This window comes from Convolutriloba macropyga, chromosome 7, assembly GCF_964194025.1.
Source record: "Convolutriloba macropyga chromosome 7, txConMacr16.3, whole genome shotgun sequence".
Lineage (NCBI taxonomy): Eukaryota > Metazoa > Xenacoelomorpha > Acoela > Convolutidae > Convolutriloba > Convolutriloba macropyga.
The window spans coordinates 16014093-16038944 of record NC_134474.1 but is presented as its reverse complement, the minus strand read 5'-3'; the positions used below and the strand labels follow the sequence as shown (position 1 = coordinate 16038944).

Sequence of the window (24852 nt, the reverse complement as noted above, 5' to 3'; positions counted from 1 at the left end):
ATGTCATCAGGAGTTAGTCAAAATTCCAGGAGCTTTCTGAGAGATGCTGACTTGACAGGGTATCCCGTCATTGCTTGCATAAGTTTGATATGTGCAAAATTATGCTTGAAAACAGGTAAGCTTTATTTAATTTTCTTTATTGATCGCATTTAAAACTCACTACTACTGATTTTTGCCATTGTAAACCATTCATCCCCGATTGACTTTATCTATCGTGCTGAGTTCCGAATTGAATTGATTAAATTGTTTTGCACAAATGTGACATATATGAGAATACGAGAGATGAAATACAGAGATGAAAATTTTACCAACATGGACAAACCAAAGAGAACATTTCTCTTCAATTGGGTGCTCAAAAAATTTCGCAAACATGCCCTGCGTGTCGAGGTAAAACTAAAACAATGTTGGTTCTCAAACGTATTTAAAATAATACGCATACATAAAGTTACGGCTGGAAAAAAATAATGAGTAGAATATCATTATTTTTTTTTAAAAAAATATAAACTTTCTAAAGTTCTGTTCACTTGCTATATCCTCTTGAAAGGATATTTAATTGACAATTAACTTGGTTATCATAACTATGGTCATCAACCAAAACAAATCAACAGTTCAATGATTCAATTATCAACAGTTCTATTCATTTCTCCACACGTGAAGTAGAATTTCTCTCAATTCGCGTTTGTTCTCCCCACTTTGGCCAGGTAAGAACAAAATCTCGCAATTAGATGAATTAACATTCACAGTGTGTTGTTTTATGGATTGCCTCAACAACTGAAGTTCAACTCAGTTCATCTGATAGAATTCCAAATAAGCAGAGGTGCTTTTAATCAGATGCCTTTCCTTTGGTGAGCTCAAAGTTTCTCTAAAAATGAATTCTATTCATCTTTAAAGGGCCGTGTGCTTTCAGCTCTTAATTTTCGGTGTTACTAAATAATAAACTGGTTTTTCGGTGTTACTTATAGCAATTGTATATTAATAACATTTACTCTGAGAGCGATAAAGCTATTACGAAACAATCGAAAACGAAACGTAAGTTCTAAATAACGCTCTGTGGTTATTATGCACCAATAGAGACTGACAAATTTACTCAAATATGTGCATTTTTTCCGGGAACACCGATTCGCAATTGAAATGATCTGTATTTGCAACCAACAATAATTTGCGAATCAAATCCTACTATGCTTGCAACTGCTGTGAAAGAAGAATAGTGGGGTAACAGACGATTACCCCATTGTTTTAGAAAAAATCTCTAGTTTACCAGGCGTTTGTAAGTAAAGTTAACTCTATAATCTTTGAAACGATTTGATTTGTTTTCTGACTGGATTTGGATTGTAGCACAAATATATCGCGTCAAAAAACTACGAGTAATCATCTTTGCTATGATACGACGTCGAAGAGATACCTGATTTGTTTTGGAACAATGGAAATCAACTTCTGGCTTCGTATATAAGAACTTCTTGAATTTTAACTTTTGGCACTGCATACTTTATAATGTGAATGTGCATGTTTTAAGCAAGTTGATTTGGTTCGGTTTATTACTTCTAATTGAAACATCAACACATCGCGTCAAAAAACTATGGAGGTGTTGTGATCCGACATCGTAGAGCCAAGAAGTTTTTATGCTTTCCTGTACTGGGGAACATGGTATTCGATTCCTTCATGGATGATTTGTCTGTGATACTGTTCATGCACTCTTTTTCTGATGCGACAAATTAGAACTCTCAAAGTGAAATTCGAAGAGATCAGATGATTTTGAACTTTCAAACACAAACGAATTGAATATTATGAATTAGGTTGCTCGAAGTCTTGAGTCTCCAAAACTTGCCCATGCTAGTTCATACTCAAATGTCTTCTTATTCGTTTTTGTTCATAAAATTTATATCTGCTTAACATGAGCCACAGCTGTATATATATATATATATATATATATATATATATATATATATATTATATATATATATATATATATATATATATATATATATATATATATTTATATTAAAAACTCTTATTTATTGCGCTTTTTAGCAGATGAGTCAGAGCATTGCTTGGCCAGGCGTGACTCTGGGTGGCATGAGAGTCTCGCCAAAGGCTAAATTCTTGATGATGGTCCATTAGGGCTCTTTCTTAATTGCTTTTTTGATATTCACAAAATAATAGAAAAAACTAACGTCTTTAAAAATTCTAAGAGTCAACATGGCGAATCGACTGAAGTCCAATTAGCGTCTCATCACTGAACCTCTGATTTCGAAAGAATTTAAAACTTAAAATGGCTTTGAAAATTAAGGGGCGCAATTTTCTCTTGATGTTGGCTTTCAATGTTTTCAACCAGAGTATAAAAGAGTTATGGTTATATTATAGATGACATATGAATATCATTAAAACATCTTGCTTGACCTGTTTTGTATTTTTTGAGATGGCCAGGTGAACAAAATAATTCGGGTTCAAATGTTTAGAAAATTGTGAAGAGGAAACGGAACAGTGTCAGAGATCAGCTATCAGCTTCATAAAACTCCCAGAACGTTTCATATCCAGAATTTTCTACAGATACGGAAAATGTGTTGCCAGAAACCCTTGGTTGATGTTCATAACTTCCTTAACTATTTTAACTCTTCTTTCTCTCGGAAATATCAGAATCAAGACCGATCTCCAAGAAGCTGATATCGTCGAGGCGTTCGCTGCTCGCGGAACTTGGGTATTCAAATCGCGTGCGAGAATTGAAGATGATTTCCCGATAACTTCAGACGATTATTTTGCAGCTCATGTTTATGATGTGCCTGAAATGTTCTCACTGTACATCAAAAGTGACGATGCGTTTGGAAATGTTTTCAGCCCTGAAGGCTTGAGTGAAATTCTGACATTTTGTCGGACTTTTGATTCGTTTGTAATTGAAATTGACGGTAACATGACGCGTTATGCGGATGTATGTACAACATGGCAAGGTTAGCTGTTTATGAATCCTAGTTTGAAAAATATAGCAGCAGCTCCGGAACCGATTCAAAGTACATTTCATTTCGAGAAAAAAACGAACGAAAAATATACTTAAGGAAGTACAAAAGATCTGAGTGCCAATAATTTTTCGAAAAATTAACCGAAGTTGCGACATACCGAAACAATTAGTCTCAGCACAAAGTGTTATACTGCTTTTGTTCAAATAACGACATAATACATGATGGGAAAAACAATAGAAATAATGCATACTGAGAAAAACCGAGAAAAAATTCAGAAACTAGCAAAAACCGGTGAAAATTATTTTTTACTATTTTAGAACACACTCTTGCATCGACCAATCAGGTTTTTCGTCAATATTTCTACAGAGGAGCTGTACGAAGCGCTTCTAAAAATTATGGAAGCATAAATAAACATAAAACTTCAAAAAAGATATAACAGCCGAAACAGTTACCAATTATCAAAGAATAGACTAACAACAGAAAAATTTTCGTAGACTGTACATAAAAAGAAAACTGCAAAAAACGTCTAAAATGGTGGGGAAAAACCAGAATACAGCTTAAATTTCTAATCTAAAGTCGAGTATACTGAACGACAAAAGTAAGTTAGCGCCCCTTGTTTTTACGAAGTAAAAACTCAATTTTTGAGGCAATGCTGCTCCCATTTAAGAAAAACATTTATAAAACAAATTTTATACTATTGTTTCCCTAGCCCTCTCAACTAACTATGCAATTCAGATAAAACGCAACGCTCACTAAACAGAGATCCCAACGTGAATTTGATGAACTTTATCCAAGTTTCACAGTATAAAAAACGGTTGTCACAAGATGTGATATGTTTTCAGATTCGTTCAACTATGGCTAAATTTGCGCTTGTGTTAAGCTTTAGAGAGATAAAACATATGTGTCAATCGTTATTTTGTGTTAAGTTTCGTCTTACTGTGAAATTTGTATGGAGTTCATCAACCTTTCTTTGGGATTTCTGACAAGTGAACGTTGCGGTTCATCTGAATTAGGTAGGTAGGTGAGAAGGCTAGTGAAGGGGCCCAATGGTATTAAATTGTTTTCAAATTGAGATTTTAAATTGGGGTATATATTGCCTCATAAATTGAATTTCTACTTCGTGAAAATAGAGGGTGCTAAATTAATGTTGCCGTTCAGTATATCTGAAAATCAATTCTCAAACGCGCAACAGTTTTCTAACATTTGTGAAGAAACCATATTTTGTATTAAAGAATTTCAATTGAAAATCTGCTTTGAAAAAGATGCACGTGATCAAATACTCTATCTTGATAAGCAAAACAGTTTTGAAAACAGTCGTGGACAAAATCACCATCCCTTTTCTCTCTACCCTTCAATTTGTTCGTTAATGACAGAAAATAGAAGTTGTGACTGCGGCATTGACTTTAACATCTGTTTCAGTACCATCCCCGATTTAAAAATAAATCACCAAAATTTCTCCACGATTCTTAAAAAAATTGAAACCAAAAATTATCGGATTGATCAAGAAGTATATAAATTTTTTGCAACCGTTTGCACAAATTTTTGGGTTTCTATTATTTGCGATGATACATTATGGTTATGTATTCAATCTTTTCATCTTTTTGGATGATATTTCTTCCACATTTTTGTGGAGTCAATTTTCCGGTTCTGGTTTTTTTTATAACAGTTGATTGATTGCAAACATAGGCGACAGCGAAATGCAAATAAATTGTACACATAGACAATGGAGATGTTGCTAAGCGTTTTAAATAAGGGAGATTTTGCGTGGACTCTCAGTTTCAAAACCAAAATGAAACATAAATAGTCTTTCAAACTGAAATCGTTTGTCGAAAAATAGTCAAATAAAAGTATTTATTACTACAACTGGTTAATGAAATTGAGTTATTTAGGTGAATGTCAAGCTGCTTTCGAGTGCCAGGCGATGTATTTGAACCTGTTCAATAATTTCACCATCCCTTACATCACAGCTGAACAAGCCTTGTTCATTACAGTTCACAATAAAGTTGTTCAAAACATATCATTGACAAAAACAGATGACTCGAAAGCAGAGATAACCGCAGTTACCAATGCCACACATTTACTCATGAACTGGTTTGTTAGAAATACAAACCGGGCTGAAAAATGGTCACTTGCCGCTTTCCAAAAACTTGACAAGTTACGAAAAAGTTTTACTAACGCGCGTTATTACTTAATGTGCTTTGCTCAAGGACGAAAAGAAGACAGAGACGCTATTAAGGAAGACATTCCCTTGTTAGTAATAGGCGCTGTGTTACTATTAGCCTACTGCTCGTTGGCGACGTTCAATTTGAAGTGGAAAGCGAACAGAGTTTTACTGACGTTGGCGGGCTTGTTTTCGGCTATTTTGTCTCTCGCGGCTGCGTTTGGCCTCCTGATCGGTGCAGGGGTGCCTCTGGTGACAATTTCACTAATTATTCCGTTTGTTGTAATCGGTAAGTTTAATTGAGACAACTAAAGTTGAACCAGAACTGTGGACTTGTGATAACATCTATGTCGAACATGATAGCTTCAGCACTCGATATATCAATTTTGGAAATCATGCTAATCTCAGCTATTAAGTGTCTATTCACTCAAACCCCAGTCGAACTGCGACGGTTATCTTTAAAGATCTTGCAAGATTCTTGCATAGGACGGTTATATTGTTAGATCTCGCCAAAGACGGCGCTCCTGTGAGGTCTGCAAAAGAACGCTGATCTTCCAAGACTATTGCAGGAGTCTTAAAAGATAACCGTATTTTACAAGAACCTTGCAAGATCTTACAAGATTTAACCGCAGGAATTCTGGTAGGGTTTCAGTGAAAAACCTTCTGAAATCAAACCAATTAACACTCCAGACTTAGTAGAGATTAGTAGGATTTAAGAAAGCGTTGATATCAATTAATTTGTTTTTGTTATTGTTTGTTTTGAGTTGAAGAAAAGAACAATTGAAAAACTGTGTGATGTCAGGTGGGGCTGAATATAACAAATGAACATTGTGTTCATAGGAATCGGGATCGATGCAGTTCTCGTCATGAGTACTGAATGGGCCAGTTTGTCCTCGTTTGACCTTCAGTTTTCCGACGAAACCAAAAAAATCACGTCTCCAAGTCAAGATCAAGGTCGAAATCAATGTCACACTCAAGGTCAGCAAAGTCAAATTGTACTTGATTTGAAGAGAGAAGAGGAGAGGATTGGTGTGATGATGGAGAGGTCATTCATGGGGGTGTCTCTCTCCCACCTGACATCTCTCCTGGCATTCCTTGTGGGAATGGTATCTCCCTTCCCAGCTGTGGACTACCTGTGCGGATACATGGGTGTGTGTTACTGTATTTTCTACTTTTCTTGTGAATTCATTGAAGTTCAGAGTTTTTGAAGTTCATTTCTATTTCTACTTCTTGGCAGACTTTAATATCTATCATTCATATTGAAAAAAAAGTTACATTTATTTTGTATTTGAAATTTTATTGTCGTTTTTGTAGGTGACATTATAACCATAGTCCTTAAGAGGGTCCTTTTAAAGAACAGTAGTATTTGTTTAATAGGCTCTCTCGACGGATTTAATTTAGGCGCTCTCCTTTTTTTCACAATTCAAAGAATTTGACTTGTATTGGGGCGCTGTCTTTTTTACGACTCGAAGAGGAGTATTGGAGAAGTCAATTTTTAGTTGCTCACTTTAAATGGAGTGAATTTTGAAGCAGGATATGCAACGCGTAAAAAATTTTGGAGTGATTTTGGTCCTGAACAAAATTGAAGAGTAGAGCTGAAAGAGAATGGTTGTTCATTCCGCTGTTTTCGAGAGAGCGAGAAATTGAGGTATGAAAAAAAATTTTGTAAGCGAGCGAAATTTTGTGTTCACGGGCGTCTTTTTAAAACCGTTTTTTGTTTATTTTTTGGTTCATTTTGATATTGTTTTAGTTTTAGGGACGTTTTGATAGTGATTTGTAGGTTTCTTGTCATTAATATAAAATTTATACCAATTTGCAGGTTTTTCAGCTATTTTGCTGATTTTTAGGCAAATTTTGGGGCTTTGAATAGACGCATATTAGTTATAGAGTCTGAAGATACCAAGTGATTACAGTTTCATTGGTATTATAAGATTTTTTCTGACACAGAAACTGACAATAAACTGAGAAGTTTTTAATTATTTGTCTTAGTTTTTCTGATGTTTTTCTTTTTTTTTCTAATCTTAGAAAAACTTCTTAGCCTATTTTGCTTACCTGTTGTTTTATTGTTTTGGAAGTTTTAAATACTCTATTTGCTCCAATGGACGTTTTTTGACTCTATGTGATCTCGCGAAATCAAAAACTGAATGTTTTTTTTGAAGATTTTGTTTCAAGTTTTTTCAAATGCCTTTTGTGTTCTCCAAGTTTTTATATCAATTGAGGATGCCTATAGTCCAGTTTATTTGTTTTCGACGTATGTTGGTGGTTTTGATATTAGTTTTGAGTCTCTTTTGTCAAAGTTGATTGGGTTATTTTTATGAAAATCTGTTTGAATTTTCGTGTTTTTTTGCTTATTTTTCCTGCAACCTTCTGATTGTGTGCTTTTTTCTACTTCTTTACTGTTCTAGTTTTTAATAGAAACCATTCGAGAGGTGTTGTTGGGATTTATTTAGAGCATTTTTCAGTGACAGATATTTCAAATGTTTAACTTTTTTCTTTTTTGTTCTTCGTTTTTATTTTTATAAATCGACAATATTTTGGAGTTGTAGACACTTGACCAGAAATAGTATTGTTTTTATTTTGAAAATAATGATTTGACTTCAGCATAATGGCATTTACTAGATCCATAATTGATGGATATTTTTTTGCAATTTTAACGAGAAAATTTTTGGGTTTGTCCTTCAATTCCTTTCTCTTAGCTCCGTTTTCTCTGCTTGAAATTTTTGTGTTGAGATGTTTTCTCAATTTGCAGTGGTTCACTGAAATATAAATAAACGTATTGCATGGGTTTTTGCCAAAAAATGTTTTGCAAACTTGCAACTCAATGTGAATTTTTTATCACATGCTTTATCGCCTTTTCCTGTCAGACTTCATCTTTTTTATTTTCTTGTATGAAAATGATTAGTGCTATTCATTAGGATAAGCATTTTGTTTGGTATTTTGGTCACTCAGTAGAAAAATTTTGTTTTAGTTATGGATTTCAATTGTTTCTTTCGGGTCGTTTCCGGAATTCTTTCGGCTATGTTTTTTTGAGATCTAATCACACATTGTCATGATTTTTGAAGTCAAATTGGCGTAGTGATTTTGGTCAGGCCGGAACAGGAAGTGCAGCGTTAAAGCGAGTAGTCTTGCGGCGTGATTTTTTTGCTCTAATTATCAAGTAGTGAGAAACGGTGTTTGAACAAAAATTCCCTTTCTCGCTTGTGGTTTGCTCACGTGCGGCAATTTGGCTTTGAGTTTCTGTTTTTCGTAGACATTTTTGTTTTTCAAACAGTTTTCCTGAGACAGGCGTGAAGTATTTTTTCACTCCCAGTAGAGCGACATTTTTTGTTCATTGGTGTGGTTAAGTTTTTGGTCACATGTGACTTACCGCACTCTCTAAAATGACTTCCTCACTCTAAATTTGATTTTTTACTTTAATTTAAAGAAATACGGTCAAGTGAGTGTGTCTTAATCTAATTGAAGGGTGTTTAAGAGCATTTAACCGAAGCAGCAAAAAATTAAACAGATTTTGATTCAAAATATAAAATATCAGCATTGAAAACAAGTTTGATTTTTGTTCCGTTTCTTTAACTATCTTTTTGAGACAGCAGGTCAACAAAGCTATTTTGGCTATTTTATGGCAGGCGGCCAATTATGTTTCTAGTTTTTACCTCACTCTCAGAAGTGATTTTTATAGATTCTGTTCACTCATTTTCACGATATGTCAAATTAAATTGGAGTAGTCATTTTGTTCACGCCAAAACAGCCAAGTGGTTTTGCGGCATAAAATTTTTCACTCTAATTTGAAAGTAGGTGAGAAAAGGGTGTTTGAACAAAAATTCGCTTTCTCACTAGTGGTTTCTTGTTCACATGCGGCGATCTCACTTTGATTTTTACTGTTTTTTTTTTCAATTTTGTGTACCTTTTTTTTCAAAAATGGTTTTCCCAATCCCTTCATAGTTCATTCTAGGGCTAAAGTTTTGTTTGAACCAAATTTCTCTTTCTCGCTATTGGTTGTTTGTTCACATGCGGCATTTTGACATTAATTTTCAGTTTTTTTTAGTTTTTTGGTCGGATTTTGGAAATCGTTTCCTCAATTCACGCCTAGTCCGTTTTGTGTCTAATTTTTGTTAACTCAATGAAAATTTTTTGAATTGTACCTCAGGACTTGTCCTCCTTTGTACGTTTTTTGTTTTACATACGTCAAAAGAGACGGGATATACCGATAAAGACCAGACATTAAGTCATAGTGCAATCGGTTTTCAAACTTTGTTAGAGTACACATTAGCTGAATTGGTATTAAGCTTATTAGTTTTTATTTTAGAAGCTGAATTAAGTATGGTTTTAGAATCCAACCGAAACTGAACTTCATATTAGAACAGTTTATGACACTAAAAAAACAGAAAACAATTCGGTCAATTCATCTCTTCTTTTTTCTTTTTTTTTGTTTCAATCCCAAATTGCATCAAGCGCGTCAACGGCGTCTTTTTTCGTCATCCTGTGTTCGGCTATGTTTTTTGTTTTTTTTTCAAGTGTATAAATGTCCCTAGTTTTTTCAATCCAGGCCATTGCATTCAAACTTTTTCAGTCTGAAATCAATTTGAATTAAATGTGAAATTCAAACTAATTTTCATTAATTTAAAAATTTAAAAATTTAAAAGTTTTCGTCTTCGTCTCCCAAGGAGAAAAAAGAGCGCAATTGTTAAAATATTACTCAAAAGTTTTCCACAGCAGCTTCAACTATATTTGATGTACTTGTTCATCCTAAAGTATTAATTTGCTTTATCTTTGAATTTTTGAAGCTTATGGGAAAGTTGTCGGCTTAACTTTTTTGCGGTGTCAGCTCTTTAAGGGTTGTTTTCATGATCAACAGAATCTAAATTGGTTTTTTCGTTGAATTCAAATGTGAGTTGTTTTTGATTTCTGAAGAATGTTAGCAAATTTAAAGTTTTCCAAGCTTTAATTTTTCATTCAGTCTAGGAATAATACAATTTGCGAGTTGCATTCTATAATTAAAAATAAGTGTCCTTATTTTTCTCAAAAATTTAGTACGATTTTTCTGCTTCTTCGTACGAACTTTCTAAGAAGCGTCCTATCAGTCAATCTAAAGCGAATCTTCGTGCACACTTTCGAATAACGTCGTGTACACTTTGAGCAATCTCCTATTACTTTTTGTTGTAGCCCAGCGTTGACCCTTGATTTTCGTCATTGTTACTATCGTCTGGTTGATAGTGTTTTAAATAAATATTTTAAACTTAAAATTCATTATGTCCGAAAATTTTGTAGGATAGAATTTTTCATTTTCTGAACTGAAGAAATACATTTCTTTTATTTGGAAGAAGTAAAACAGCAGCTAATTCTGAAGAAAATTCTAAAATTTTATTCAGAATTCCCTTAGACGTTCAACAAAATGTTTTGACTAAATTAGTAAATATGAAATTCAGTAATTTTGGCTTTCAGTTTTTTGCTATCATCATTTGATAAAAAAGAACTGGTTCTGACTGCTGTTTATGTATTTTAAAAGTGCTACAGGATAACATTGCTCAGAAGAAATTTGAACCTCAAATATTTTGTTTTAGTTGTGGGAAAACTTTTATGTATATTGGCGTTTGTAAGGTCTATTTTTAATCATGAAACTAAAAACAATAAAAACTCTGAAGTTGTGGAAACAACTTAACATCTGCAAAAAACTTAAACTGCAAATTTTTGGTAATTTAACCTGATATGTTTTGAAAGCAGATTAAAAGGTTTTAAATCTATTCAAATCTCTACTCTCGCAGAATCCATGAGAATCTCATATGTATTAGCGTTACAAACATACGAGTACCTTTTTTGAAGATCTCTCATCGTCAATTGCTTTCTCGTTTGCTCTCTGGATTCAATCAGTCTCATTATGGTTAGACGTTAGATTTTCATTCGATTTCTTTTTGAGTGATGATGATACCAGCTTTGCGAATTCTGCATTTTAAATGAAGGTGATTCTCAGCTTTTATATTACCAGAACCCAGAAGACGCAAGTTATGCTTCCAATTGTCCCTGAAAGTAATGAGTTACCTCTTGTTTTAAGCTCAAATAGATATGCTGCCAGAAATCATAAAGCTGTCACAATCAACTCTGATGTTATCAAAAATCTGTTTCTTCTCTAGATTTCTAAGTTTCATCAAACATTAATCAAAATTTGATAGTGTAAAACAAGGTGCAGCTGGTTAATTAAAATTTACAGCCAGTAGTAATTGTTTGTTTGTATAACTACAATTTTAATCTATTTCAAATTTGTGGCAACCTACTACAATTAAAAAAACTAATCAAAAAAGAATTTTAAAACGCTTACATTTTTGAGTAAGGAAATTGTTTAAATTTCGAAATTTTAAATCAATATGAACACCTAGAAACTTTCAATTTTGTTTCTCTGAGATATATGTAAAATTGTTTGTTTCCTAAGCGTAGTATCTCAGTTCTGACTGCGATCAGCGTCAAACTGCAGTTCATGGCGTATTTTCTTCAAAATTATTTACAATAGTTTTGGTATTTTTTTGAAGCACTTTATTCCTTATCGTTATGCATTTTACAATATCAATTGCAAACTCAACTATTTTGAAGTCATCTTCTAGTTTGTTTTTATATCATTGATATTTAATATAAAAATTAGAATTTTTCTTTTTCGCAATTTGAAATCTCACCATTCACCTTTAAAGATTGCTTTTTTCGAGGAAACTGGCCAAAAATTCCATTGAGCCTCCTTAAAAGTCACAACTCATGTGACAAAGAGTCAAGAGTTTTTGCTAAGCCACGAGTGGCTAAATTATGACATGATGTGTTAAATGATTTGGGGCACATTTATTTTGAACAGAAATTTCAAAATAGAGCTCTGCCTGATGAGTAGATTTGGTTTTCCAAACGGCACTGGAAATCATTTGGTTTTTTTTCTATTCGCAGAAAAACTCTTTTTTGATATCTGGTGATATCTCGTTGATATCTCGTGAGCTTTCATAAAATTTTCTGGAAACAAACCATTTTTGATGCGTTTGTTAATAATTATGAATCACAGATAGTCGCCGATTGCAGGTTTGGCTAATTGGAGTAACCAAATTGTGGTGCGTTTTGTCCGTGTTTTCTGTTTTCCTTTAAAGTATCAATTGGAGGAAATTGGAGTATAAATTCGTATTTAGTAAATAGGTTGAATGAAAAATTTTTTTCATTGACGGATGCTTCTTGGATATAGTCTTGTTCCGAATCAGCCAAAAAACCAATTTTCGCAATCTTTAAATACAATATGCTAGAGATTTGAATGAGATTGGAATCATCATTTCTGAAAACTTTTGCATTTGAAGTTTCTTTTTACATTCTTAATTAATTTCTTTCATTTTGTTTCTGACTTTGCTCAACTTGAATTAATAATGCAACATATTGATGCTGTTTTCACCAAGCAATTCGGAACTCTTCCTTCGCATTTGACATCTTGATTTGATTACTTGGTTGATTAATAATATAAGCAATATAAAAATATAGCAACTATTGCAACAATTTCAGGACTAAATCTCGTAGAATCCATAATCCTTGTGTACAAAAATATGGAATACAGAGAATGAACAAAAACTTTAATTATTTTTTTGGTATCACTACACACCTCTGATGACAGATCAATTTAATTTTTTAAACTTATAAAATTAAATGGTCATAAATTAATGTCGTAAGAATTATTTTTGGTGTTCGAAATTTTGAAAGCGTTCGAAGGTCAAAGAAGACCTGACAATTAAACTCACAGGATTTTCACCTCCATGAACTAGTAAGAACGGTTTTCAAGGTTCTTAGACAAGACTCACCACACTATTTTTTGTGAAGAAGTTAGAAAAAGTAAACAACAAACAATATGAAATTTTCGTAACGCGAATGCTTAAAATATTCATTTCTTTTGCAAAACCAGACATCAATATAATCAAAAATTTTATAATGCTATCTGAAACAACCTCCAAATTTTACATACTTCGGGATAATTACGTACAAGGAAATCAATTCTTTTTAAAACAATTCTGGAGGGGTCAGTAAAATAGCTCTTCATGTTTTGCTTCTTTTTGTTCAATATTCTTGGGTTGAGACATAATTCGACAAGCTCCGGCATATTTGAATGTCTCTCAAGCACTGCTTGTACCAATGCACTGTACTTTTATACAGCGTTTGGAAAATCAAATCTAATCTAATCTAATAATAGCCACAAATATAAGTTAATTAGATCGAACTGTTGAAATCTTTTCAATTTTAGCCGTATGCATTACGTTCGCGTGGGTGGGTGAAGGCACTTTCTTTCTCTCTTGCCTCTGTCTTTACGCACGGTGGGTCATGAAGGTCAATAGAGGTCACCAGCAACAACACCAAAGTCAAAAGGTCGCAAAAGAGAAAGACTCTGACTTGAACACCGAGTTCAACAATTCTGGAAAAATCACACCAGTGTCTGGTGAGCACAAAAATTTGAACAAACAGAAAAGATTCAAAAATTAGAAAGAAAACAATGGATATTTGGATTTTTTCCGTTTGTGCCACCCCCCCCCCCCCCCCCCAGCTTAGTGGGTGCATATTATTTGCACACCTCCAGACGCACGTGCCATATCTTTATATAATAATTTACTGTGTAATGGCACGTGTGCTGTAACTGGGGGGGGGGGGAGAGCAGAATGTACTGGAGGGGGGGGGGGGGGGTTACACAAACGGAGAAGATCCGAACCGTTTTACAATCGATTTGCAAATATTACCGAATTCTCTATTAAAGTTAGTTAGTACCACTACGAGGATCCGTTATCAAGTGACACTTAAAAAAAGAAAAGTTATAAAACTCAATGTTAGTTTCCTAAAATTGAAAAAATTAACACTGCAAAAATTATGGGATTTTTATGCCACCAATGTTTTTATGCCACCACCCCCCCCCCCCCCCAAGATAGCGTAGTAATGAGTGCGCAAAGCGCAAACTAATGAATTTTTCGGATATCTGCTTACTATAATTTCCATTGGTAAACTGATTTTTTTCTGAGGTCCACTCCCTTCCACGGATTGCATATTTAAGGTAAGCATTGCGTAATTTGACTCATTGAATTTTTTCTATCGGGCTATTTTCTGATCACCAAACTAACTATTACAAAACGCACTAGCAAATTGCAGCTAATGATTTTCAAAATGCACCAGATAATTTGATCAAAGTAAAAATTTGAGCAAAAAATTTGTATTACAAAATTATACCATTCCTGCTCCCCTATTTCGAATGTCACTCCAAAAAATGTGTCACACTTTTTATTTTTGACATGCTGTTATAATTATATTTACAGAATGCTCAACGGTAGTCGCCTTCAATTCGACCAGTGCCCAAAAAACCAAGAATTCCAAACACAACCAAGATCTCAGTCTAATTGAACAATGCCTTATATGGTTGTTGCCGAAATTCGTAATCAATAAGTACGTCACTTGTTTTCTTCTCTTCACACTCGGCACTGGATTCGGCTTGGCGATCATTTCGGTTTACAATATGCCACGTGAAGAGTTTTACTCTATTTACTACAAGGATGGATCATCCATTGGGGAGTTCTACGATGCTCGGAGAGTTGATTTCCCGTTCCCGATTTTGTTCCAAGTTGTGTTTGACAAACACTTGGACTATTCTGACCCGACAGTACTTGCAACTGTGAGCAGATTTTTTGCTGATATGAACAGAACTATGCTGTTTGAAGAGTTTACGGTGAGTTTCTTTCACGTATTTTGTTATGATGGTGAAACTTAGCTGTATAGTTAATCATACAGAAGTTGTCGATATATCACAAAATTAGCAATCACGCATTTAAGATATTCATTACAATGAAGATTTATTAAATCCAAATGTCATTTATCTTTATCAGGGTTTGAAAATTGTAGACAACATAATGATTAACTAAACAAAATATTGCGAAAAGCAAATTCTGTTAATTGAAGACATTACCAACTATTACAAATAATACCATTAAAAGCGTGAAATTATTTTTAATCGCCCGTTTTTGCTCCATTTATTTTCGGTGCAATTTTTCTGCAATCATTCCCAGGTTCACCAGTTCAGAGAATTGATCAGCATACGAATTGTGGTTCTAATGCTTCTCATATAAGCAAAAAAATTGGCGGAGCAAGAGGCATTCCATTAGTAGCAAGTATTTTATCAGTTTAACTTGTCATTAAAATTAATTCGTTCCAAAATTTTTAATTAAATTTAGTCATATACAGAAACCGGTTAAAGAGGGAAAAGGCTTCCTTAAAATCTTGGTAACACATTGCATAATGAAAACTCTCACAAACTTTTAGGTTTTTCCCAAACTTCAGGCGACAATAAGAAATGGCATTCCATGAAAAATTAGCAAACTTCGAGAAAGCAAAACTACTTTTGAATAGATATCTGGAAAGAAGAAGTAAAAAAATTTTTAAAGAAAAAAGTTCAAAGCCGAAGTGGATAATCAGAGGAACATGTTCCATAAATAACAAAGATGGAGTTTTTAGATTTTTTACTAGTAGTCTAAAGAAAAAAACACTTCGTATGTTTAAAAAGTGTTTCTTTACATTTCAATTTTCAACACAATTTAATATTTTTGTTAGATACTATAATAAAACAAGGAGGCTCGGTAATGTGCGTTCGCACATTAAGTTCCGACGCCGCGCATCTACATTTTTCACTTAATTGTCTACCAAATGAGGATGAGATAAAAAAAACTAACATATCCACAAATCGTTCAACAAACTACTAAAAGAATAAAACCATCTACTCTAGAGGGCCTATGAGACCTGTGGCTACAATAATATGACTACCAGAAAATACGGAAATAAAAATCAAATAGTTACAAATATTTTTTATGACCAAAACCCCTTGTCCATTTTTTGAAAACCACTAATAACCAAATCAAAATGGCATCAGATAAAAATTAAACTCAGAAGATTAACCGTTACATTTTTGGAACAAAATATGAGACTTTTCCTCAATGCGACTTGGCAACAAGTCGGCTAGAAATGAGCAAAAGCGTCAAAAGTTGATTAAAACATTGCTTTTTTTTTTAAAAAAATTAAATTCGAACTGATTAGAAACATTACGCATCCAATGAACTCTTTGAGAGAGTCTTTTATACCTTATTAGAGAGCAACTGAGGCATTTGTCGAACGACTACAAAAAGAACGACAAATGCAGGTAAAAACGAAAAACTTGCACGAAAAATTATGCACGAAATTGATGTCCCCCCAATCAATTAAATATTAAGCTGATCACTAAAGACAATAAAAATCTTCGTTTGCAATTTTTGCAGGTGATAACATTTGTAAGTCAAATGACGTCCATTGCTGTGATACTGTGAAAGAAAAAACAAAAACCTACAAAAAAGGGGAAAATTTGCAAAAATCACGAAAATTGGTTTTATGAAAACTGGTTGTTCCAAGAATTAAGACCATTTGAGAAAAATACAACCGTTATGAAGAGCAAATTGTATTTCAAAAGATACATGATGTGAATTTTATTTAGAGATACTTAGCTACAGTTTAACAGAAATAAAATTGGCAGATCTCAAAAATTTATCTTTTTTTTATTAAAAACAAATAATTTCAAGAATCAAAGCCAACAAAAGCTTTCGACTGAAAACAGACAATTCGTCCTGCAATTACTCGGAAAACTAATTGCGACTGTTATTAATGAGATTAAATCATAAGAATATAAAAAACATTCAATACAAGCTGAACTAATAAGTTTCACAAACAACTTTACGAAACCACAGTTTTGAAGCCATTAAATTTAACCGCGATTAACCATAAGATACAAACCGCCAGAATATAACATCTTATTTGCGTCTCCTTTGATCATCATAACATCTTTTTGTAAAACGGCTATCATAAAATGACAACAAAAAGAACCACAAGAACTGAAAAGTATCTAAACTTCACAAAATTCTTCTGAAACAAATTGTCTAAGCTCTGAAGACATCAATTAAAAATTTTAAACAACAGAAAAATCATCGTTTGATTCAAAAGAATTTAAAAGGTCTCTAAATATTGAGGCTAATTTACGAAAATGATACAACATTGTAAAATACGAAAAAAACGCAAACCAGAACAAAAAGTTTAAGAATACTATTACTCTTTTTTTTTTAAAAAATTTCGTTCGAAAGTCAAAACAGCCATTAGTTATTTACTGAAATGAGTTATTTAAGTTCATTTGTATATTTAGAGTTGGCCACCTTTAATTACACAATATTTGGTACATGACAACAAAAACTAACAACAAATATAGGCAAAAAATAAAAAAAACTAACAAATTCTGCAAAAGAGCGGTGTTGCAGCACTTCAAACCATATGTTATGAAAACAAAATTATGTTCAGTTTCAAATGTTGTGAAGTTTCTATCAGTTAGATGATTAAATAATGTGACAATTTACAAAATAAACAAAAACGATAGCAAAAATAGGCAATAATGCGCAAAAATGAGAAAGTTTTGTATGAAAACTCGCAGTAACAAAAGCAAGAAAGTCTTCTGTTAAAACAATCGACCACAAAATAAGTCTTTTTTCTATAAGGAGGAAAGGTTGAACTGTACTTACAGAGAATAAGCAAAATGTTGACTAAAATAATATAAAAAATTGACAAGTTCAAAAAATCAGTGAAATTTCCTTAAAACAAAATCATTCAAATACATAAGAGACATTAGGTAACAATCGAATGAATAGAAAAGGTTCACTTGCGGCTCTTTAAGAAGAAGTTTAGATCTATGACAGGTTAAACTTAAAAATGAGACTGCCAAAAGAATAACAATTGAAGGCAAAAGACAAGAATTCAGTTAAATTTCACTAAAACTCTTCCTCAAAGACATAAAAACCCTTTGCCTCTCTGAAAACAAACTGTATCTACTTTTGGCCACACATATACGTAAATTAGAGCTGTCGCTAATGGAGCCGTGAAAAAATTTTTTGTTAGTAATTAACATTAAAAGCAAAAGCAAATTTTATTGAAAAAAGGCAGCATCAAAAAAGCCAAAAAATCTCTGATTCTAAGAGTCCATGATATTATCAAACCTCTCCCTGATTTCGCCGCGCGCCATGCAAATTGACCAAGTGTTCCAAATTTTTGCGAATTAGACCATTTGTTGTGTGGAATTCTTCAAAAATTGAAAAAAAAATGCATTTTGTATCATTATTGAAATAAATCTGCAAAAAACGGCAAAGTTTTTAAATCCAGAAGACTTTCATACGGCGCCTAAATGCAACTAGCGCTCTTTTTGAGGTTAGGGAGTCTGTTGAGGTTTCTAAGTCACTAAGTCTGGCAAACTTTAAAAAAAGTGGACCAAAAAAAGCATATTCTGTGCCATTTTTGATGAAAAAACTTTGAATTTTGAAAATTTTATCAAAAATTTTAGCAATAAAAACTTCAATCAAACAATTCAACAACGCCCTCCTAACTCAAAAGGTAACAAAAACACTCTGCCGTTAAAAATTTTAACTTATTTTGAATTATATTAGCGAAACTGTGCCAAATTTTAGCGAAAGTTACTGAAAATGTGACCAAAAACAGTCGACTGTTCACAAAATTTTAAACCTCGATAACTACCTGTAAAACACAAAAATCAAAAAAATCTTTTTAATTCCGTGTTCTACGCTGGACGGGCTTTTTAATGATACCACCCACAATTCTCTACAATGAATATATCGCTCGGCCAAAATTGACTGAACAAAAAAAACCCAGTTGAGTATATAGTTCCTCCCTCCCCACTAAAGTGGGGGTCGGAACAATAATTGACTTCAGCTGGCAAAGTACTTATACACACTTATTACAGAACATTATTTCATTTTAACTCCTGGGACACCATAAATGTCAATTGACTCGTCGAGAGGTACCAAAAGAGTCTACACACGCTGCTAACAGCTAATAAAACATATACAAATGTTTTTATTATCGGAACAAATTAAGTTCAACGATTAGTTTGATTCGCAAATCTTTAATTTTGGCTAGTAATTTTGGCAACCGATTTTGCTTGGCAAGATTTATTGTTTTTAGAGCCAAAAATCTTACGCACTTTCCTCTGATTCTGTGTTTTGATTTTTGTTACATGAGCGAGATATCTAACGTATTACTGTGTGATAGGGAAGTTTGTGCAATTTGATCCGGAACTTCCTTTAAAATAGTGTCAGGATTAAAATCATTAACTGAGAGCACATTGTATAGCTTGAATCAAAAATGTACATGGTCTTCTATATTTTCGGAAAAATAGTTTTAAAATTGCGTTTTTGCGGACAAATAACGTAATTCAGTTTATTTTCTGATAAAAACCAAAAGCTAAAATATCATACGATGTTTCTGATTTGGTCTAGCTGTTATGTATTTGATTTAATGAGGTCAAGAAAAAATTTTTAGAGGCAAGTTTTTTTTACTTCTATACAATTCTGCCAAAGCTCATTTTTTTTAAACTTGTAATCACAAGTGTTTCTCAAACCTTTTCCAAGCTTTTTCAAACGATTCAGGAGAGTTTTTTCAAATTCTGAATTTTTTTTGTTAAAAATTTTGTATCATCTGCAAAATGACTTATTTGTGAAATTTTTGAAAAATTTTAGGCAATTGCTTGATAAACAAGAGAGTTAGAGAGAGATAGTGAGAGAAAGAGAGAGAGAGAGAGAGAGAAAAAGAATGAGACATGGAACCAAAATTGATTGCTTGGGATGACCCACACTAATTTGCATTTTTTATTTGTTTTGATCCATGGGCTACAGATTGTTTTCTACTGGGGAAGAAAAAAGAAATCACTTTTTAGGTGTTGCTCGGAAAACTTATTCTGTCTAGTTTTACCAGTGATTAGTGGAAATGCATGTTCAACAATGGCATTGTCTTTTTGTGAGTCAGTGAGACAAGACATACAAATTTTTGTGCATCCACTAACTTTAGCATCTGTTCCCTAACTCAAGGTGGAGAGCGTTAGCATCAACGTTCTACGATTAGTTTGAACCTCAAATCTTTAATTTTGGCCACTCATCTTGGCAAACGATTTTGTTTGGCAAGAGTTAATGTTTGTAATGCCAAAAATCTCACGGAATTTCCTTTGATTTTTGTTACATGAGCGAGATATCTAACGTATGACCGTGTTATTGGTTTTATCCTGGCAACTTGGACAACTACAGATGGGGACGTTTGTGCAATGTGATCTGGAACTTCCTTTAAAATAGTGTCACGATTAAAATCTTTAATTGAGAGCGCATTGTATAGCTTGAACTAAAAATGTACATGGTCTTTTATATTCTCGGGAAAAATAGTTTTAAAATTGCGTTTTTGCGGACAAATAACCTAATTCAGTTTATTTTCTGATAAAAACCAAAAGCTAAAATATCATACGATGTTTCTGATTTGGTCTAGCTGTTATGTATTTGATTTAATGAGGTCAAGAAAAAATTTTTAGAGGCAAGTTTTCTTTTACTTCTATACAATTCTGCCAAAGCTCATTTTTTTAAACTTGTAATCACAAGTGTTTCTCAAACCTTTTCCAAGCTTTTTCAAACGATTCAGGAGAGTTTTTTCAAATTCTGAATTTTTTTTGTTAAAAATTTTGTATCATCTGCAAAATGACTTATTTGTGAAATTTTTGAAAAATTTTAGGCAATTGCTTGATAAACAAGAGAGTTAGAGAGAGATAGTGAGAGAAAGAGAGAGAGAGAGAGAGAGAGAGAGAGAGTAACAAAAGGTAACAAAAAGGTAACAAAAACACTCTGCCGTTAAAAATTTTAACTTATTTTGAATTATATTAGCGGAACTGTGCCAAATTTTAGCGAAAGTTACTGAAAATGTGACCAAAAACAGTCGACTGTTCACAAAATTTTAAACCTCGATAACTCCCTGTAAAACACAAAAATCAAAAAAATCTTTTTAATTCCGTGTTCTACGCTGGACGGGCTTTTTAATGATACCACCCACAATTCTCTACAATGAATATATCGCTCGGCCAAAATTGACTGAACAAAAAAAACCCAGTTGAGTATATAGTTCCTCCCTCCCCACTAAAGTGGGGGTCGGAACAATAATTGACTTCAGCTGGCAAAGTACTTATACACACTTATTACAGAACATTATTTCATTTTAACTCCTGGGACACCATAAATGTCAATTGACTCGTCGAGAGGTACCAAAAGAGTCTACACACGCTGCTAACAGCTAATAAAACATATACAAATGTTTTTATTATCGGAACAAATTAAGTTCAACGATTAGTTTGATTCGCAAATCTTTAATTTTGGCTAGTAATTTTGGCAACCGATTTTGCTTGGCAAGATTTATTGTTTTTAGAGCCAAAAATCTTACGCACTTTCCTCTGATTCTGTGTTTTGATTTTTGTTACATGAGCGAGATATCTAACGTATTACTGTGTGATAGGGAAGTTTGTGCAATTTGATCCGGAACTTCCTTTAAAATAGTGTCAGGATTAAAATCATTAACTGAGAGCACATTGTATAGCTTGAATTAAAAATGTACATGGTCTTCTATATTTTCGGAAAAATAGTTTTAAAATTGCGTTTTTGCGGACAAATAACGTAATTCAGTTTATTTTCTGATAAAAACCAAAAGCTAAAATATCATACGATGTTTCTGATTTGGTCTAGCTGTTATGTATTTGATTTAATGAGGACAAGAAAAAAATTTTAGAGGCAAGTTTTTTTTACTTCTATAAATTCTGCCAAAGCCCATTTTTGAAACCTGTAATCACAAGTGTTTCTCAAACCTTTTCCAAGCTTTTTCAAACGATTCAGGAGAGTTTTTTAAAATTCTGGATTTTTTTGTTAAAAGTTTTGTATCATCTGCAAAAAGACCTATTTGTGAAATGTTTGAAAATTTTAGGCAATTGCTTGATAATCAAGAGAGTTAGAGAGAGATAGTGATAGAAAGTGAGAGAGAGAGAGAGAGAAAGAAAGAGACATGGAACCAAAATCGATTGTTTGGGATGACCCACACTAATTTCCATTTTATATTTGTTTTGATCCATGGACTACAAATTGGTTTCTACTGGGGAAGAAAAAAGAAATCACTTTTTAGGTGTTGCTCGGAAAACTTATTCTGTCTAGTTTTATCAGTGATTAGTGGAAATGCATGTTAACCCATGGCCTTGTCTTTTTGTGAGTCAGTGAAACAAGCAATACGAATTTTTGTGCATCCATTAACTTTAGCATCTGTTCCCTAACTCAAGGCGGAGAGCGTTAGCATCAACGTTTTGACCAAAAAACGAGCTTCTCCGTTGATGCGGGGTTTTATTTTTTAAGGAAATCAATCGTTCCTTTTAAAATTTTCGTAGTTACTTTTTAGGGAAGACAATCGCATTATTGTTGGACAATTTAAGGTGCTTTAAAAATTCAGATTAAATTTTTTTAGCAGTTTTGATTGGACACAGACAAAGCCTTTTTAGCAAGCTCTTTTTTTCATCAAATTAGCAAAATAAGTTTTGCGGTTTGACGGCGGATGCTTGTGTTTAAAGTTTCCGTGATACTAACAGGAAGTAAGGAAAAATTCTATTCGCTAATTGTTGTAAAACTGGCGCACCGTTTTCCTCAGTAAATTAATTATTTGGCCCGTTTTCTCCTATATTAGCGAAAAGATCATTAAATGTTTCAGGATCAATATGTTTTGTTCAATTCATTCGTTTTCCCAAATAATCATAGAAGATTTTAAACTTTTTCGCTGACTCGACTTTTGATCATAGTGTTGTTTGCGTTTGTTTCTTGCATGTTGTGTAACCGAAAATTCGCTGTTTCAAAAACATTTTGTTTTCATCGTTAGGTCTAAGTTTGAGCGCGCCATGAGCAAAGTGTATTTGGCAAAAAAAAACTTTTAAACGGTAAACGTTCCTCAGTAATTTATTCCTGATAACTTGCTTTATCGTGAAAATCTGTTAGATGATTGAGCCTAATTGACATCAAAAATTTTTCAGATTTTTTGCATTAATCTTGTCAATTAATACCGGAGAATTTACAGAAGTTTTAATTTTATCAATTTATTTTATTATAAGTAATATATATATATATATATATATATATATATATATATATTCATATATCTGTATATATATATATACATATATATATATATATAAATAATTATATTTATATATATATATATATATATTATATCATTTTATATATATATATATATATATATATATATAAATATATATATATAATTATATATATATATATTTACATAAAAATAAATGATATAATATATATATATATATATATATATATATATATATATTACTTATAGTAAAATAAATTGATAAAATTTAAAATTCTGTAGTTTCTCGGGTATAAATTGACAAGATTAATGGAAAAGATCTTAAAAGTTTTTGATGTCAATTAGGTTCAATCATCTCACAGATTTTTGACGATCGATCAAGTTATCAGGAATAAATTACTGAGGAGCGTTTGATTGAACAACCGCTTAAAATTTTTTATTTGCCAAATAGACTTTGCTCATGGCGCGCTCAAACTTAGACCTAACGATGAAAACAAAATGTTTCTGAAACAGCGAATTTTCGGTTACACAACATGCGTGAAACGAACGCAAACAACACTAAGATCAAAAGTCAAGTCAATTCTATTGTCCAGCGAAAAAGTTTAAAATCTTCTATGATTATTTGGGAAAACGAATGAATTGAACATATTGATCCTGAAACATTTAACGACTTTTTTTGCTAATGTAGGAGAAAACGGGCTAAGCAAATAATTTACTGTGGAAACGGTGAGCCAGGTTCACAACAATTAGCGAATAGAATTTTTCCTTACTTCCTGTTAGCATCACGGGAACTTTAAACACAAGCATCCGCCGTCAGTCCACAAAATTATTTTGCTAATCTGATAAAAAAAAGAGCCTGCTAAAAGGGCTTTGTCAGTGTCCGATCAAATATGCTGAAATAATTTATTCTGAATTTTTAAAGCACCTCAAATTGTCCAACAATAAGGCGTTTGTCTTCCCCAAAAAGTAACTCCGAAAAATTTTTAAATTACAAGATCGGTTGATTTCATTAAAAAAATAAAAACCCCGCTTCAACGGAGAAGCTCCTTTTTTGGTCAAAACGTTGATGCTAACGCTCTTCACCTTGAGTTAGGGAAGAGATGCTAATGTTAATGGATGCACAAAAATTCGTATTGAAAACAGAAATCAGTTTTAGGTGTTCCTCGGAAAAGTTATTCTGTCTAGTTTTATAAGTGATTAGTGCAAATGCACATTCAACCATGGCATTGTCTTTTTGTGAGTCAGTGAAACAAGCAAAACGAATTTCTGTGCATCCATTAACTTTAGCATCTGTTCCCTAACTCAAGGCGGAGAGCGTTAGCATCAACGTTTTGACCAAAAACGAGCTTCTCCGTTGATGCGGGGTTTATTTTTAAGGAAATCAATCGTTCCTTTAAAAATTTTCGTAGTTACTTTTTAGGGAAGACAATCGCATTATTGTTGGACAATTTAAGGTGCTTTAAAAATTCAGATTAAATTTTTTAGCAGTTTTGATTGGACACTGACAAAGCCTTTTTTAGCAAGCTCTTTTTTTTCATCAAATTAGCAAAAATAAGTTTTGCGGTTTGACGGCGGATGCTTGTGTTTAAAGTTTCCGTGATGCTAACAGGAAGTAAAGGAAAAATTCTATTCGCTAAATTGTTGTAAAACTGGCGCACCGTTTTCCTCAGTAAATTAATTATTTGGCCCGTTTTCTCCTATATTAGCGAAAAGATCATTAAATGTTTCAGGATCAATATGTTTTGT

At 32.9% G+C, this 24852-nt stretch overlaps 1 protein-coding gene across 1 annotated transcript in view; it reads left to right on the top strand.

Annotated features, from left to right (window-relative positions):
• Window positions 1–24852, top strand: part of LOC142342957 (patched domain-containing protein 3-like) — a 109134-nt gene continuing 84282 nt past the window's right edge. Inside the window, exons 1-6 of the mRNA XM_075394636.1 lie at window positions 1–115; window positions 2457–2942; window positions 4841–5401; window positions 5953–6261; window positions 13352–13543; window positions 14406–14812. Coding sequence (XP_075250751.1) covers window positions 1–115; window positions 2457–2942; window positions 4841–5401; window positions 5953–6261; window positions 13352–13543; window positions 14406–14812 — 2070 coding nt within the window. The remainder of the gene's footprint in view (window positions 116–2456; window positions 2943–4840; window positions 5402–5952; window positions 6262–13351; window positions 13544–14405; window positions 14813–24852) is intronic.